This window comes from Acromyrmex echinatior, chromosome 6, assembly GCF_024713525.1.
Source record: "Acromyrmex echinatior isolate Ae372 chromosome 6, ASM2471352v2, whole genome shotgun sequence".
NCBI classification, from domain to species: domain Eukaryota; kingdom Metazoa; phylum Arthropoda; class Insecta; order Hymenoptera; family Formicidae; genus Acromyrmex; species Acromyrmex echinatior.
The window spans coordinates 3,492,961-3,511,338 of record NC_141857.1 but is presented as its reverse complement, the minus strand read 5'-3'; the positions used below and the strand labels follow the sequence as shown (position 1 = coordinate 3,511,338).

Sequence of the window (18,378 nt, the reverse complement as noted above, 5' to 3'; positions counted from 1 at the left end):
GTGTCTACTCTGGCTTGTTTCCGGGAAGAGTGAATACCGGCTTGTTACCGTTTCATTCCCTTGACTCGACCGTCCGGATTGACGTTGCCGTTCAAGCGCAATGCGAAATAGTGCGCGTCCGAACGCGAAAGTGAAGTGCACCCACGGGTGTATTCGTCCGTGAGAAATTGTGGTCTTCAAAACGAAGACATTCTCACCGTGGAGAATTAAAAACTCCGACAAAAGATGGAACAACAAGCGGTCGCAAAAGGTACCAAAAGTACTCGTCACAACGCTCTTTCTAGAAGAAAATGTACGAGATGTAACAAAATAACAATTTTTCCGTATCAAAAATTTACTGGCGAACAGCGAGAAACAGGAATGTTTAATTATAACTGCAGACTGTTTTAATAACAGATGATAAGCGGTGATAAGATCAATCGTACGTATAGGTTGAATTATTAATTATTAATTAATAGATTTTAATAGATTTTTTAAATAGATTATTAATAGATTATTATTATTTATTTTTAAAAAATAAATTATTAAATTATTATTAATTTAAAAATAGATTATTAATAGATTTAATAGATTTTTTGATAGATTTTTTTCTAATATGGCAGAAAGAAAGGAATTCTTCTCGCACGGAGAATAGAACGCGATTCTCTTTGTATGAGACCTGTTAGTTTTACTTAACATAATTTAATATCCGCGTGCTGTAAAGCCTCCGAAGGGCGAGATAGACGCTCTTTCAAAATATGAAAAGAAGCGACGCGCGACTGAAAGATGGAAGAGCAATATAAATGCAACAACGCCGCCGGCGTAATTCCGCGGCGGGTGATGTATGATGATTGCCGGATTAAATAAAGGCAGAGTCGGAGAACACGTCCGCAACTGTGAAGGAAAATTCTGAAAATTTTCTTCCACTATTCCGACATCATCGATGCTTCGTCTGTACGCGTCAAGGTAGTAGGTATACGCTAATTTCTCGTGTACTGAAAGATTCCAGCTTGGTGTTAACGCCAAGATCGATTATCCGATCGCTCATACGGAGTAGCTGGTTGATACAATATTTGCTGTAATTTTATTCGGACTAGCATCCATTATCCCTACCCTATGCACACGATCCATCTTCGATTCTCGGCTCGATCGTGCGTACCAACGTATCGGTTCATTCTTGAATTTCCAAAGAGCATTAGGTCGTACTCTCGTCATGGCGACCGTCACGTTTCTCGTGTGCGCGCTCGTATCCCGATCCGATTTGCGAAATTGGCGTCGAAGCGTGCAACACGAATTGTCTACGTGACCGTTATTACTAAATGAAGAATGTAGCGACGAACAAGCAACGTATATTTTTCTTCAATTGGCGTAACACGATATTAAAACGATACGTTATTATTTTTATACAAATAGGAAAGAGAATTAGAATTTTCGCTAAACGGTCTTCGCGGTAAAAACATTTTTTTCTACTCTATTGTGACATATTTTTTTTCGGGCGCACTTTGTATTCGCGACATGGTTTATCTGAATAGCGAAGACATTACGAGCGACATTATGGCCGCCAGATGCAAACTTGGTACGCGAATATATCACGTGTGTCTTGAACCTAGAAATGCATCGTGGCCTTAAAAAAGGAGGATTTAGAGCGCTAACGAGATTCCGCAGGTCTCATTGACGTGCACAGCGGGATGCATTGTTTTCTCCTGGGCATCTCGTTGGCGTATGTATCTCGACCTCATCGTACCTCTCACTCACTCATACACTCTCTCTCTATCTGTCTCTCTGTCTCTCTGCAAGTACATGTGCAACGCCTATTATTATCGCTTAACGGCGGAGTGGAGAGCTCTCTCTCGTACTGCGCTTTCCCTCGGTCTCATAGGTAGTGCAGTGTAGCTGCCACACGTAACATTTATCCGCGAAAAGCGAGCGAACGTGCTCTGCCGTGGTAAAACGCTTTTCGATAATAATGTCATCGGATGAGTGCGTCGACGACATAAGTGTGCGTGGACGACACGAAACGGTAGTAATACGCGCGCGATGCAATGCTGATATTAAATGCGCGAATAAAGTCCGGTTACTAACCTGCGCTAATCCGCGCAGTAAACAAAATCTCTCTCTCTCTGTATATCGTTTTCGCATACATGTGACGGAATTTAATAGCTCGCGCTATGGCGCGAGTCCATTAACTGCGGAGTTTCGCAAATTGAAGCGTACTTGGCTTGGTACTTCGTGCGAGCCTTCACTAATCCATTAGCGACATGGTATCGAGAGTTGTTGTAATTTCGGTGTTAAAAAAAAATTGTTAAAAAATTTCTTCATCCCTATGGTATTAATAGAAGTGCCTTTCTCTCTTCTCCCCACGTACCGCGCGCGGATTGATTCGCACGACTTGACTGTAATTTGTAAATTGTCGAGATGTGAAAAATTGGACCGCGTACTATCGTTTGTTAATATCGTTTACCGTCGGAGTAGCAAAACACATTGCGCTTTCCTTTGGGCAATATATATCGCATACACGAATGTGTTTGGTGCAGCGCACTACGGCTTAAATCCAATTTCTTTTGCATCAAATTTTCATGCCATATTATATAGAAAGATTCTCTCTACACTCTACCACGAAGAACCCATTTGCGAAAAATTGAATCTAAGACGTTTTACCCGCATACCGAATATTTGTACTCATCTCCGGAATTCAAATAACTGTTGTAGTCTATGACTGTTCACAAACAAACAGGAAATGCTTTGAGAATATCTATTTTGTGATTAATTTTAAAAATCTATTTGTGTAATCCAGTATGAGGGGAATGAATTTTTCTATAATATGTACATTATTTACACAGTAATTAAACAGTAAATATTATTTTACGCGCATAAAAAATTTTGAAACTTTCTTTAATGCTTTGCATATATACTTTATATTATTACTGTTTATTTATCATATATTTAAATAAATTAATCAAATAGAAATTAAATAATATAGAATAACAGTACAGTTCTCTCTCTCTCTCTCTCTCTCTCTCTTTCTTTTCGAGGCAGACAAAATCTAATATTCGGAATGCGAAGTGAGCATATCTGTAAATGAATGTGAAACACATCCGTGACAAAGTGCTGGGTCGTTCTGCGTACCGCCTTGCACGTAGGAAGTCCAATTTCGTTCTTCAACCTCAGCGGTCCTCATCGTCCGCTTCCGGCAGATATAAGGCGCTGCCAAGAATTCGATGGGGATCATTTCTCATCATTTCTTGGCAGAGCATTTTTAGCATTGTGGAGAAAGAGAGTTGCCACGATTGAGTTTTGTTTTACACAATATTGTGTATCAATTTCATATATGTTTATATATTATATACGCGTGATAATTATATAACAAAATAGGATTTAGATTATATAGATTATATTTCGGAGATATAGACCACGATATAGACTCCGATATGCACCGTTATTACTGAAAAATCAGTTCTAAAAGTCAGTTCTAAAAATCTATAAGGTTAATGTATCAATTAGTGAACATGACTCTATTGTTGGACAAAGTGATAAAAGTTTTAAATATTAATAACTTTTAACAATATGTCTAAATAAATTTGATGTTTATAAACATTTAATAACGATTTTATTTAGAATGGTACATATCGTTAAAAGCTTAATATTTAAACTTTTTTATCACTTTGTCCAATAAATTGGATCATGTCCATTAACTGTCCACTAACTGGTACATTTACCTTAGTTTACGTTACGTAGATTTTCAATATTGGCAATGTATTTGAAAATACAGCTTATATTTCCAAAATATAATCTACTTAATCCAGTTCCTGTTTTTCATTTAATTCAATATTTACGCGAAAACATGATTTTCTAAATCAACATATTGTATTTTGTATACGATACAAATACACCATTCGTGATATAATTGCGTTACATCAATTTCAATAATAAGTAATTCGTTTATATCTCTTGTTATTACATCTGTATTTTAATTGTCTTGTTTATTCGTATAATTTGTTTTATTGTTATTTGTTATTTAACATAATATCGAATATTTTCGTAAATCGATTCAATATTTGGACTAAGACAAACTCAATGAAAATATGCACATTCCTTGGCGGTAACAAATTCCAGTCCTCTTTGCATAGCAGTTCCATCGTACCTCTTTTTTTTCGCAAATTTCTTGCCGTACGCAGGAATTCTGGGCGACGTTGCAGAAGAGTTATCTTAAAAGAGAAGAAGAGAGAGCAAGGATTAACGAATAAAGAAGGGAACGCATTAAGAGTGAAAAAAATTGCGTGCCGGGGGAGAAAGAGAAAAATAGTTATATCTGAGGCTTTTCCTCGAATGTGACTTTTAATTATTTTCCTTTTCCTTCTTTTTATTATATTTTCTCTTACTAACCGAAAAAAAATATTCTTTTTTCACCATATATCTTTTATACCTATATATCCATATTTAATATCAACATAAATCTCTAGGAACACACACATAATTCTCTCTCTTCTTCAAATCTTTAAATATTTTATAAACTTGTATATGTTTTTCGAAACATCTACACAGCGTAGTAGTTCGGAAAATTTCCCACGTACATGTATAAAAATGTAAATTCATATTTTAACTCTTCTAAAAATTTAGACTAGAGGGAAATCAATGGTATACTGCGAATGCATGTTTGAAAACGTACACATCTTGCTTATTTGTTTGAGATTAAAATTACGCATGGAGAAAATTTGATGGCATATGAAAAGAACGGTAACAAAGAAAATTAGCGTGCAGACCTGGAGAAGATCAGATAAACCGCAGTTCCCGTAACGAGAAAGAGGGATAAAATTAACGAAGGTTCAGTTCCCTTTCATCTCTATTTGAAGGCTTTCCTCCGACACATGTTCCTTTCTTTAGAAAACTATCTCTGTTAGACTTTCGTATCTGACGCGACTGGAGTAAAACATGGAAAGATAAAAAGGTAAATGAAAAACGTAGGCAAAGATTGCCGTGTGCAACGTGAAGAAAAAAAAAAGATAAAAATGGAATGTTACGCAGGCTATGGAAACTCGTAAGCACAAAGCTGAACTCACTTGTTGCACTTTGCAAATGAAAGATTATTGTACGTGCATCTAGGGATTACATGTGTGTCGCGTTTCTAATTAAAAACAACACAGATTTGATGATTTGCCATCTCGTTTCGCCTTTGGGTCCAATCAGGATATTTCTTTTCCTGTACGATTTTAATTTTATAAAGCCAGACAAAGTAAATACTCGCAGGTCGCTAGTTGTTATGCACTACACAAAGGGCAACAAGCGGATTGGAAGGTCTGAATACGAGAAGACTCCATTTTTCTTCAGAATAAATCGCTGTTGATGGTGCACTTGACTTCGAACGACATTCCGACTTTACACATATTCAAAATCAATCTAAGGCTTCACCTTTTCACCTGACTTCATTTACCTCATCGCATTATCCGACCCTTCGACACAGGTTTGTCATTCGTTTTAGACTCGCAGGAAGTGATTGCATGACAAATAACAAAGAGATTGTTAGAAGAGAAGAATCACATACTTTATCATTTTAAAACAAACACTGTCAACGCTGTTTGTTTGAAAAATGATTTGCAGTAATAAAAGAATAAAAATAAATATCCTCATAATGTTACAATATAATAATTTTAATATACAAATTTCAAATAGTAAAGTAAATAAAATAATGAGCGAAGATCAAATTTAATATTAATTAATCATTGCGCAGTGTAAAATCTGGCGATTCCTAATACCCAGTTTAATTAATGTTTTATTAATACAAATTTGTTTGAACGGGTCACAACGGACAATTTTAGAGAAATACCACAAATTTGTTGTGAACGCGTTACAAATAGAATAAAAAAATCAAAATTGAATAAAAAAAGAAACCGGTTAGAGTAATCTTCTATAATCATATGACCATAGAAAAAATCGCAGGGAAAAATCGACTGTATTAATCTTGTTAGAAGAAAGTGAGAGGGAGAAGAGGGACAGTAACAGACTCCCACGACAAGCGCAACCGGCAGTAGTGGCAAACAACGAAGAGGAAGCAGCGCGTGCAGATACGCTGCGGAGTGAAGGCAGAAAGAGAGACACCGGTCTCTCGCGTTCAATACGCATGCGAGGTAAAGCGTGTGCGCGGGCGCGTACAACACGGGCCTCTTTTCGATCGACGGTGTCGGTGGCAGCGGCAACGGTGGTGGCGGCGGCGGCGGCGACGACGGTGGTGGTAGCGACGGCGACGACGACGGCGGCGACGACCCCGCGACGTCGACGTCGGCTGGCTGGCGGCGGCGGCGGCGGCGGCGGAAACGACGCGTCGGTGGCGGCACCAGCGGTGGCCGCAGCAGGTGAACGGCGGTGCGCGGCGGCCGCACACGGTTCGGCCCGATACAGTCGTGGAGGGAGTGCGAAATCACGCTGACGCTGTGAGTGGCGCGCATCACGTCGTCGTGCTTGAAGCGCTGGAACGTGCCGATCGAACGTGTCATCGGAGGACGCGAGTGAACGCCGGGTGAAGTAAAAGAGAGAAGTTTATCCTCCGGGGGGGGGGGAGGGTGAGAAAGTTGCTGAAGGTCTTCCGAGGGGGTGGAAAAAGAATCGGCAGAGAGAAACTTGGGGGGCAGCGCGAAAAAGGAAAACAAACGGAGGGGTTGACGTGACGTGAGAAAAAAAGTCGGTGGAAGAGGAAAAACGGTGTGAAGAATGAACAAAGTGATAGATCAACGGAAGAAGAAAAAAAAGTGAAAAAGTGCAAAAGGATATTGGAGTAGTATATCGAAACGCGCATTTCGGTATTTGAATACCGCCAACAGATCGACGATATGATTCTGTGACGAGGAATTACTGAGCGGTGCGTTGATCACGCTCGATCACTTTGATTTCCATGATCGCGATTCACCATTCGGTCTAAAGTCTTCAAGGAGAGCTTCCGCAAGTTTCAACGGTCCAGCGCAGTCTTCTTCAACGCTGTGTCGCTTGCGCGTCGCGAAATTCAATCTCAGCGTTTAGAGATCGCTCGCTCGCGATCCATCTCTCATCTTTGGAAATCTGTCTTGAAAAAAAGGAAGATGCGCCGTCCGGACTCCGGATTCAACTAAAGCTCTTCGAAGGAGGAAAGAAAGGAATCCACCGTTGGATCAGTGTGCGTTCAGACAGTGCGGGTGGATGTATGACGACAACAACAACGTTCGTTCCTTGGTGATCGGTGTTGCTATGATCGTGCCGCGTTGGTCCTGTCACGTGGAACGATCATGATTTACTTTAGGCCGCACGACGGTAGGAGTCTACGGTACAACGCGAACGCGAGACACTTGAACGTGCTCGTCGTGCCGCTCTTTCCGCTCTGGATTATCGGCGCGTTCTGCGTGAAGGACAGTAAGTGGATGTTGAATTTCGTTGTTGTATTTTATCGTATTTGCGTGAGCTTTCAAAGGTCGAGCAGCGGATCTATTTGGTTTTCCCTTTTTTGGTAGTTCCATCGACCATTTCCAGCTATCTGTTTATCAAACGTGAACGAGAGTCGGAAGTTTTGAGGAGCGAAAGTTAAATGAGTGCAGTTTGAAGGAGTATTTTGTTTTTGTGAAATTAGTTTCATAAGATCAACTTACGCCTAATATTATAAGTTAAAAATTGAATCGAGGAAATATTCATTCTATTCTAGAAAAATCTATATTTCCTTTGTTTTAAAAAAAGCAACGAGATAATTCTCGATAGCGAGAATCGTAAATATTATTAAATATTTTTTGCATGTCAGATAACAAATTTTTTTAAATTTAATTTAACTATATAAAATTATATTTTATACTTATATTTAACTACAATTTAACTATACAAAATTACATTTTATACTTGTATCGATATTACACTGAACTTCTGATTGAAAATCACGTTGTAATCTTCTGAAATAGTTTATCCATTCTCGATCAAACGCGCGCTTTCGGAATTATAATTTCACCACGTAACTCTTTCGTCTATTATCGTTTAATTACGACGTGCGAATGACCGATTTTGCGCATCGCGGCGGTTCGAACCGGTTTATAACGAATATTTTAACACTGATGGATCAAAGGCAACTCCTCTCTTTGATGATAGTTTCGGACGCTGCTTGTAGAGCCGTCAATGGTCCGGTGTTTGCATATCGGTGACACTGCGGCTCGTTTACCGCCACTTACTTCGCCCCCGTCGGTCATCCGCAAATACGGTTGCGCGACATACGTTGCTGAGAGCCGTCCTCGTTTGCGTTGTCGAAAGCACCCTTCGAAAGCCTCTCGAAAGCGGAACGTGTTGACTAATTAGTACGCGAGATAGAATAGTGCGGGTGACAAACGAAAAAAAAAACGAGATCCGTCAAAAAACGTCAACGAGTTGCGTAACGAGTTGCGCCGAGCGAAGCGCAACAATTCCGGACTGCGACGAGCCAAGTTTGATGAACGAACAGATCTGTGTCAGATCAAACTTCACTCTTTGACATGCGACTCTATTGTTCCGTAGAAGCTCGAGAGGGGCAGATTCCCGTCTTAATCTCGGCGACGCGACAGACGAGACGTATCGCGTCTCTCGCTGATACAGTCCGCAGTCGCGGTCTACGTATCATCGCTGAAAGTACAAACGCTTGTTGCATGTGACGTGAGAGATCGATCGAATAATTATCGTACTAGACTGGAAAATTTTTCGCCGCGTTAACACGGTAACAATGCGAGAAGAACTTGACTTCCGCCGGTGGAATTTTTCATTGGAATGAAAGATATTAGAGCGGTTCATGGTAAACGGTGGAAGTGTTAATAATGTCAAAGTGTGGTCGAGGGAGCTGCTTGAAAGACTCACTAGATCGTCGTGATAATCTTAACGGCTTCACCATTCAGATTTCCTCTGCTGTATAATTTCAACTAGCGACTTGGAGAAAGTTAATCAAGATTCACTTAATGTAAAATTTTCTTGAAATATTTACTCCAATCTATTTGAAATAGACGAAGATACATCAAAATTGCACGATGTAGCTTAGTACAAATTGAGAGCTACGATATTTTTGTACAGTATCAATAATAATTAATTGATTAAATAATTTGTTTCTGTTAATTAAATAATTAACAAAATTTATTTAAACAATTTATAAGTAAGATAAATAGACGAAACCGTTATTTAAGGGAGGATAAAAAGAAGGTCAAGACAAAAATACGTCTTTTACAATTTCTTTAACGAAAATTATTAATTTTATTCAGAGTTTTGATCAATATTTTATATACGTACGTATTGTACATTAATGAATGTTACATAAATTTTTTAAATTAGAAATATAAACACATAACGTACTTATCGTAACTTTCATGCAATTTATCTGAAACAAAAACAATTTTAATAAAATGATGGATTTCTAAATTTAAAAGATGTAATTTTTTGTTAAAAAATAGTATATTTTCTGATTGAAAAAAATATGGCTTAAAAAAAATTCCTACGACTAGATTTATTAATGTGTTTCATAAATTTGTTTGATTTTTTGTTTCATAAATTGTATGAAAGCTGTGATGACTATCGTAAATCGATATTATTAATGCCAACAGTTATCGGTGCTATTTTTAATTAAAAATTTTATATAATACTCACTAATATACGTATAACATATCGGTCAAAACCTGTTCGACTAAAGCTAATAGTTTTTGCAAAAAGAAATCGTAAAAATAAATATCTGATTCTTCTGATAGTGTATATCTCCGCTAATAAGCACTTATTAAGTTGCAATAAATTACCGGCTAAAGTCATGTCATTTGCATACAGACATACACTTGGTTCGCGTCAAAGACAAGCATTTTACTTCAACATGGACCTTTAGTTGTTCGAGCAAGTTAGTGAATCGAGGAAGTTCGTGGTCGGCTTTTGAAACGTTAGAATCTCGCATGTGAGAATGACCAGGCGATTGGCTTCCCTTAGTTGGTATTCAGTTGATTCCTCTGCTCGAATATATAAGCGGGCATCGTTGTTGCTTACAAAGGAACGCGACTGGTACTATTCGCACGAGATGTTCCGTTTTAAGTGGCGGTGTCGAGCGGGTCAAAGATAAACGGCTGCGACGAAGTGCGGAATCTCAAAGAGTCGACGAGGAAATCTCGTTTTGTGCTTGTAATCAAGTATTTAATGTCGACGCAAAAAATACATTGAGATTTAATTCAAATTTCTTACCGAACACATGTGATGATTTAAACATTTTTTAATTATACAATTATCGATTATAAAATGATACACTTCTATTCTTATATTTTTTTATTTTAAGCATTCTTATGTATATTCTAAATTTCTATTTTATTTCCGCGGAGATATTTTTGTAATCGAATTTTGTCCGTTTAAAGCCGTCCTGTTGCTCACCTGTCTGATTGAACTTTTTGTAATAAGAGAGAACCTAGTTTAGTATAAGCTATGTAATTTATTGATTATTATTTTATCAGAATATTAGCAAATAATATTATATTATTTGCAGGTCATTTTGCTATCCGTTACAGTTAAATGATTTTATTCGGGATTATATATTACTGTCAATCAACTAACAAAACAACGTATTATTTCTATTTGATAATATAGTGAGTGTATCTACCGTTAATTAGTTCTGTCATGCTTAATGATTGGCCTCGTTGATTCGCAATATCTATAATGCACGTTTAAACATGTGCAACAAAGCGTATTCCGCACGCGTTAATATCTCCCATGTCGTAACGAACGATAAATTCGGTCGGGCTTATTTACCGCCGTTGGTGATTAATTCTAGGGCGGATCGAAATTTGCTGAAATGGCAACAGAGCCCCATCCTCTCTTCCTCATCGTTCCGTTTTGTCATAAGTCAAAAAGTTACGACAAGCCGCGCTACACGTTTATCATCGCTAACGGTTCTCGCAACTCATCATACAGACGGATCACGTCACGGCGTCATGCCGGGAGTTATAGTGTTTCCAACAGCAGTAGCAGAAGCAGCAGTGTTCATCCCCTCTCGACAAACAGATTCTCATTCAACGACTGTCATGCGCTCGACCGAATTTTAAATTCGAGCTTACTCGTCGCCTGGGTCAAACACGACGTAAGGTTGATCCTCCGTTTAACGTCGTGCTGAAAGAACGCTTTCTAAAACACTTTCGGCGAATCTCGTACGTGCTCGAGAGAGCACAGCTAGTTCGATGATCGATAGTGTTCGCGCGTTCAGCGGCGTACCGTTCTTACGCTCTAATTCTACGCTAAAATGCTTCCGCTCCACGCAGTAGATTTTCGTTGCTACGCTCTTCGTAATCTCTTAAGTTAAAGGCGTCGCGTGCTACATAATATATAAGTTTTCGCACTATATAATATTTTTCGACTGATTTTATCCTAATTTATTTCCAAGATACGGTTGATGTAATAATGTTTGAAATAGTGAGAATAAAAGTAATACATGTAGATTGACATAACTTAGATAGAACCGATATTAAAGCCGAAATGTCGCTTTCATCATGTCGAATTGTTCTATGCAGTACAGCATTTATATGAAATTTCCAATTCTGTTTTTAAAGAGCAATACTATTCTGTATATTGCTTTTTTGCGCGACACAAAACGAGATGAATTCCATACTTTGTCGTTCAATATGATTGCTAGTATCATTGTCTCTTTACGTGAAATGCGTTTTTTTTTATTACAAACGATAACAAGATAAAGGTTTAATTTGTTTAAATCACATCTGAGTGCAATTTGTCAATTTGCATTTGTCTGAAAAATGATATACATGCGTTATATGCACACATATTATAGTTAAACAAATTTGTATCTTGTGTAACAATCATACAAATAAAATTTTTTATAAAATGTAAAATCTTGAGATTTTACACCTACCTCAAATTTTATTTATACAAATAACATTTTTTGCAAGTGTAAAATCTCAAGATTTTACGTTTATAAAAAAATTTTATTTGCACAATTTTTTTTTGTAAATGTAAAATCTTGAAATTTTATATTTATAAAAAAATTTATTTTACAATTGTTTTTACTTTACACTATAGAATGCCACAAGGCTGCGTAGGTGTCAATAATGCGACGTTCATTATGGCGTGGGAGAGTACGTAGGAACCTTTATAAAATCTTTGTGTGTGTGTGTGTGTGTGTGTGTGTGTGTGTGTGTGTGTGTGTGTGTGTGTGTGTGTGTGTGTGTCACAATAGCTGTACAACTCTTCTATTAGCACACGAAAAGCGCCTTTAATAGAAGAGATTAAGATATCAAAAACATTGAAAAGTACAATATTTTCGACAGACGATTGCATTATCGACAACGCGGTCAGCTGTTAATCGAGCACCGGTCGCTCGCCGTTTCTTCAGATGAAGTATGGGACGTTCCTTTCCGTATCTGCTAGTTGGCGATAAGTTCCGCGGGCAATGGGCATTTCTAACACTTCATGGCTCTGAGGGACTTTCGTCTGTTGGAACAGTTTCGCCAGCTTCTCTGTGGGATTTGCCGGATCAAGCCCAATCTCCTTTGAATTTTAATGACGGTAGCCGTAGAGAGCGTCCCGTTACAAGTCCTCCGCTACATACATGCCACATATCCGATTTTAAGCGTGTGTGGTTTGACTCACTCTCATATGTCAGTCATATATATATTCGTTCTTTTACGGCGCTTGGTATCTCTCTGAGCGTAGATGCTATTGTGGATCGCTGTCATTTATACTGACGTAAAACGCTACGTAGACGCTCGAGGTGGAACACTTTATCTCCCACGCGTGCGCTGAAACTAGACTTTTACGTTTTTCGCCGGGATTATTAGCGCACTGTGTCAGCGCTTTTAATTCTCACGCCTGAATCAAAGCGTGCCCGTGTCCTGTGAAATTAAAACTCGCGAGCTGCCATTGTCGAAGGATACATTAAAAATGGGAGCCACGTGTAATGTAATGAGGAGAACGTAAAATATTAACGTTTATGAAATAAAAGTATTACAGTTTTTTTTTTTAAATACCTAGGTATCGCATGTCGTGTAGCACGTCCGAGAAATTAATTGACAGTCAATTAATTGACACGTATATATATATATATATATATATATATATATATATATATATATTCATAAATTCCAGTTCATATGTGAATCATGAAAAATGTAATATTGACATTAACATCATATATCGAGTTCCGCTCTCAATTAGTAGAGGTAGAGATAAAAAAATTTTTTTCAATCTCATACGCGAAATTCTTTTGAATTCATTTTCGTTGACGTTGACGAGCCAATTATTATTGTCGATATTTGATCATACTTGTCATTTTTTTGATTGAAAATTGCGTTGCGCGATTCTTACAATTTCAATGAAAATATTATTAATCAGCAACGAATCTCTGTCAAAAATAATCTTGGCGCTAGTTTTAGTATGAAATTTATTTTCCGTTTCCTAAAGCGATGACGTAAGTCATCTGATTGTAATATCACTGCGAATTATGGCTGAACTCCGGTTGCGCATATAAAACGTGGAAGTCGATTAATCGATCCCGTGCATATCGATGACGCTGGCGAGAAAACTGTCAAGTTGAAACGTTATCACTGTCAGCCGCAGTGGCCATAAAAATTAGTTTCATATGGAGTTATCGATTTTCCATCGTAGCACGGGCGACATCTTTATTACGATAAAGAACCGTTCGCCCTTGCCGGGTTATGGATGTAAAAAAATTGTTTAAGCTTCTCGTGTGTGTCACATGGGACAAAATTCACGCGCCGTGTTATTCTTACTCGGTTCATTGAAATTCAATGCAAGTCTCCGAATTGTGCGGCATAGAGAATAGCAAACGCTCCCTTATTCTCGCACGTTTACGGTATAAAATATTGAAATTATCATTCTTATCGTACGTAAAAGATAGAACAAATTTAGGAGTATCTTTCGTCTGCACTCGTACGAGAGAAAAATACTCCTGTGTGCCTTCAAATACCGCAGATTAATTCGTACAGAGGCGCAAAACGCATCGGCTGATCAAAGGGATCAATTATGCGGTCGGCATTGAAATGTCTGTTATGCAACCGTGTGCGTTTTGTACTTCCTCCCGCTCAATACGCATTTAACTGTGACACCCTTATGAATCGGCCTAAAAGCCCCGTTTCTCGTGTGCGCTAAACGTGGTTAATGGACTGAATCGGCGTGTGATATCGTACTGCAGGTCGAACGCTGATATCAAATCTGCGTGCGCCGTGTGACACTTAGGTCGATTAATCGACACCGTGTACGACACCGCCAGCGACAAACACTGCCCGATTTTACGATCAGCACAGCTGGGTCCGTCCTGGCAAATATCTTAGACACGTTCCAAGTGCACATTCATGTCATTATTGTCACAGCCGTGAATCACGTTAATCGCGAACGTGACAACGGCTGAATAATTCCTCGTCGGGTGATATTACAAAACGTACGTTGGTGGCAATGCCGGTGTGAAACCGGGGCGACATTTGCCTGACAATACGATCGTTCGAATCGTTTTCCTATCCTTTACGAGGTCGCTCACCGCGCAAACGATTTTGGAATCGAAGCACTGAAGTCTATAGCTACCAACTTGCAATACGCCAAGACAGTCATCTCGCGAAACGCTTTCTCGTACGAATACGCTTCGTGCAATCGTTATTTCCGCGAGCGTTCCTCCGACAATTCCATCAGTTGTCCGTTAATAAATTTCACTGCATGCTTGTAAAGCATCAGCTGAAGTAGATAACGATGATAATGTAAAAGTGCCGTGAATTGTGAATTGCCTGTCAGTATATCGCTATATAAAACGTTATTAAATCCTCCCTCCATCGAGAGCGTTCTACGCTTCTAACTTTCGATAACTTCGTTTAAAACTCCGTAATCATTTAATTCCTATGTTATCTGCTGGTTATTGAGTTGAGATACTTTCTCGAATGGACTGGCTATCTATCGATGATTGTCGAAATTGAACTCTGAACAACGCATGTCATGATGACGCAGTGCGGACGATTACTGATTTAAGAATTTAAAGAAATTGTACGTACGTCATCGATCACAATTATGAAATATAAACAATTAATGAACATGATGTAAGAATACAAGGGCTGCGTCTCATTTTACAGCTCTTGTGAGCTATTAAGAGATCCTCTAGTCAGAATCTGGTCACTCTTAATTGTTTTCTGATAGGGCAATTTTGATCTAGACAAACATGGCGAAATGTTACAGTTGGTTTTACAATAATTAGCATTTTTCTCGTGAAATGACAAATAAATAACAATTTTTATCACCGTGTCTTGAATATCAAAATATTTTGTTGTGACGTATAATCTCACGGATAATAGTTTGTTATAGTTTACGGTTAAATTTGGTTTGGATACGCTGACGCATTGAAAGCATATCATAAGCGTCATTTCCTATATACTCTGCAATAAAGAAACGACATATTGTCGCCATATTTATCTCCGTGTCCAAACTCTGACTAAAGAATCTTTATATTGTATGCATCATTTGTTCTTGTTTAACATTTGACACACAGCGAGGATGAAATGATTTCCAAAAGCGTCAAATGGAACGCAGCCAAGGTGTGGCGTATAACGGCGATTGATTGATTTGTAGCCAATTTCTGATTAGCAATAAATGTTTAATGATGACTTTATATTGGCTTTTAAGATTTAGAATCAATTTCTGATTGCTCACAAAAGTTCAACGACTGCGCGTTCACAGGAATGTTACATCTTTGTTTTTTCTTACATCATGATTAGAAAAAGAAATCGCTCTGAGTTTCAGAGTTTCAATGTTATTATTTATGTTATGTCTAATATTCTACAATAATCGTTGCGGGAAAACACATTTGTTTTGCTAGGAACAGCTCCGAGATGTTTTTCGCAGTTACAAGGCATTAAATTCAAGCTGATGGAATCGTCCGCCATAACAAGAACGCTGCCGGCTTTGCAATTAAGCGAATTAACCTGTAACATGTCGTGGGAAAACGAAGTTCCGCGCGCGCGTTTCGTGCTCGATTGTTAGTATGCGATAATTTCGTTTTGGCAACCTCAATAATTGTAACAACCGTTCTCCACGCATTAATGTCTTTTATAGTTGGGTAAAGTACTTCTGTCATAGAGTAGAACGATTTTGAAATTAACTCGTAATACGACAAGAAATCCAATAAGTTCTCATCGACGCGCAGAACTACTCTCGTCGAGTTCTTCACTACTCGGCAATTTCATTTAAACAATCGTAGCTTCATTTCTACGTCAGATAATTCCTGCAATGCGCCGACGCAATTTTTCGTAATTTTATAGGATTTTATTCTACAATTTTATTTTATTGACAACATGATTCAGCATTATTTCGTTTACCCGAATAATGCATAAGTCAATTTACTTTAATGAAATCAAAACTGTCAATTTACTTTAATGAAATCGGAACTGATAAAATATTTATTTTTAACGTAAAAAATGTCGTAAAAATGTCAGGACGGAATAGAGATTATTTTTAATGTGTTAAGTAATGATTAATTGTCAATAATTCGTCACACCGATGCCTATTTATACATTTATTAATGTTGCACTAAAATTATAAAGAGAAGAGGAGAAGGAGGAAGGAAAGAGAGAGAGAGAGATGGGGGGAAGGGAGGGTAACGACGACGTGGAGTGTCGTAATTGGAATATAATTGGTATCGAAACGTGCCATGCAACACGGACTTCTATCGAACGTACAAAATCCTACCAATACACTTTATGGCTCATTAATTATACGCAATTAATGGACGTTTGGGGAAAATGTTATATGAGCAGTTAACATTTTCACGACTTATACGATCTTCCTTGTGTATGTGTGTGTGTGTACTGTGTATGTATTTATTATTACGTCTCAACATTGGCAAATCTAATTAAATTGCACATTGCTCGATCCGAGCTGGATTACCTCAAAATTTGTGACAAATCCAATAACCGCTGTTAATAATAAATTGAACGTAACATAGGATTGCGTGGTGTAAAAGAAAGATGAAAATGCATTTATGTTAAAAATTACACAGTGAATCTTTCTCTCCTTCGTGTCTCAACTCTCAACGGGATAGTAGAATATTACGAGCGCCGTCCGATCCCTCGGTATCTTTATCTATCCATCAGCAACTTTTCGTAAAACAGTGCCCTTCCTGCTCGCTCGTGAGAGTACTTTTAGTTGAAAGCCCCCTTAATCGCCGGATATAAAAGAGAGCCTAAACAGTTTGCACAGGCACATTGTAACCGTTGCTAATTTAGTGGCGTGGGCGCCACCGAGCGATGAATATTACACGTCTGGCCGTGATCCAAACCTGCGCACGCGATTATCCGCGACGACTACGATACTTGAAGTACGAGAAATCTGTTTTTCGTAACAGTGCTCGTAAAAGCCATAAAGTATGAAATATATGGATTAAGATATGACAAGAGATACGGAAGAAATTATTAAGGATATATTAATATTTATATAATGTGTAAAGACTCCGCACTGCCTGGATTACTTTTTTTATTTATTCTTTCTTTCTTTTTATTTTGTTTATCTTTTTTTTATTTTTTTAAATTTTTTTTTCATTTTTTATTATTTTTTTTTATTTTTTCATCATCTACTTTATACGAGTTTATTTATTGGCATATTTATTTTTGTAACAGCTAATAATATCTTAATTCTATCGAACACGTTTTACACATCCCCAGTTTTTTGATCTTAACTTTTATATCTCCTCACATTTCTCATTATGACAGCTATGCATCTGTTGAGTAGTCTGGGTCAACGACTATAATATTCTCCCAGGACACGAAAATACCTCGTCGAAATATATTTACCTCCTCTTATCCATTTATTCGGGTGCTTTAGTCACCCAATTGCTCCCATGACACAAGAGAAGTGAGCGAGTTTGCCACTTAGGGGCAAACGACGACACGAGACGACCTAAGGCGATATGTTATCGATACTCTCGCAATCTCTGGCGTATATTCGCCTACTTCGGAATCGGCGGAACTCGAGAATTAAAGGTAGCGAGAGCGAAAATTTACGGACGGTGTAATCAATTACGTGTGCTATTGCGCAACAATGTACTCGCCATAAAATTACGTTAAAGTATTTTATTGTACGTCATGCATTGTTCAAGTATATTTATATACGAAAATTTATATCGTTTTATATACAAAAGAGGAAGGAAATTGTCTTTGCGTTTTAAAAAATCTTATTGAAATTATATATAGATTTATTTACATGTTTGAAGAAAATTTTTACGCTCTCTAAATTCTTTGGAGTGGACTCTTTAAAGAATGAAAATTGAGTCAGTCTTGAAAAAAAAAATGGCTTAATTTTCAATATTTAAAAGTGAGATTTTACTCCAAAGAATTTAGAGAGTGTAAAAATTTTTCTCACTTTAAAAGTTTTAGAAAGCATATTTCTTCGCGATTTAACGTTACCTAATAAATAAGATAT

General features: G+C 37.8%; 1 protein-coding gene across 1 annotated transcript in view; it reads left to right on the top strand.

Annotated features, from left to right (window-relative positions):
* Positions 1 to 1,074: 1,074 nt before the first annotated feature.
* The window catches only part of LOC105145417 (neural cell adhesion molecule 2), a 227,251-nt gene continuing 209,947 nt past the window's right edge, over positions 1,075 to 18,378 (top strand). The window contains exon 1 of the mRNA XM_011054921.2: positions 1,075 to 7,353. Coding sequence (XP_011053223.2) covers positions 7,230 to 7,353 — 124 coding nt within the window. The 5' untranslated portion in view covers positions 1,075 to 7,229. The remainder of the gene's footprint in view (positions 7,354 to 18,378) is intronic.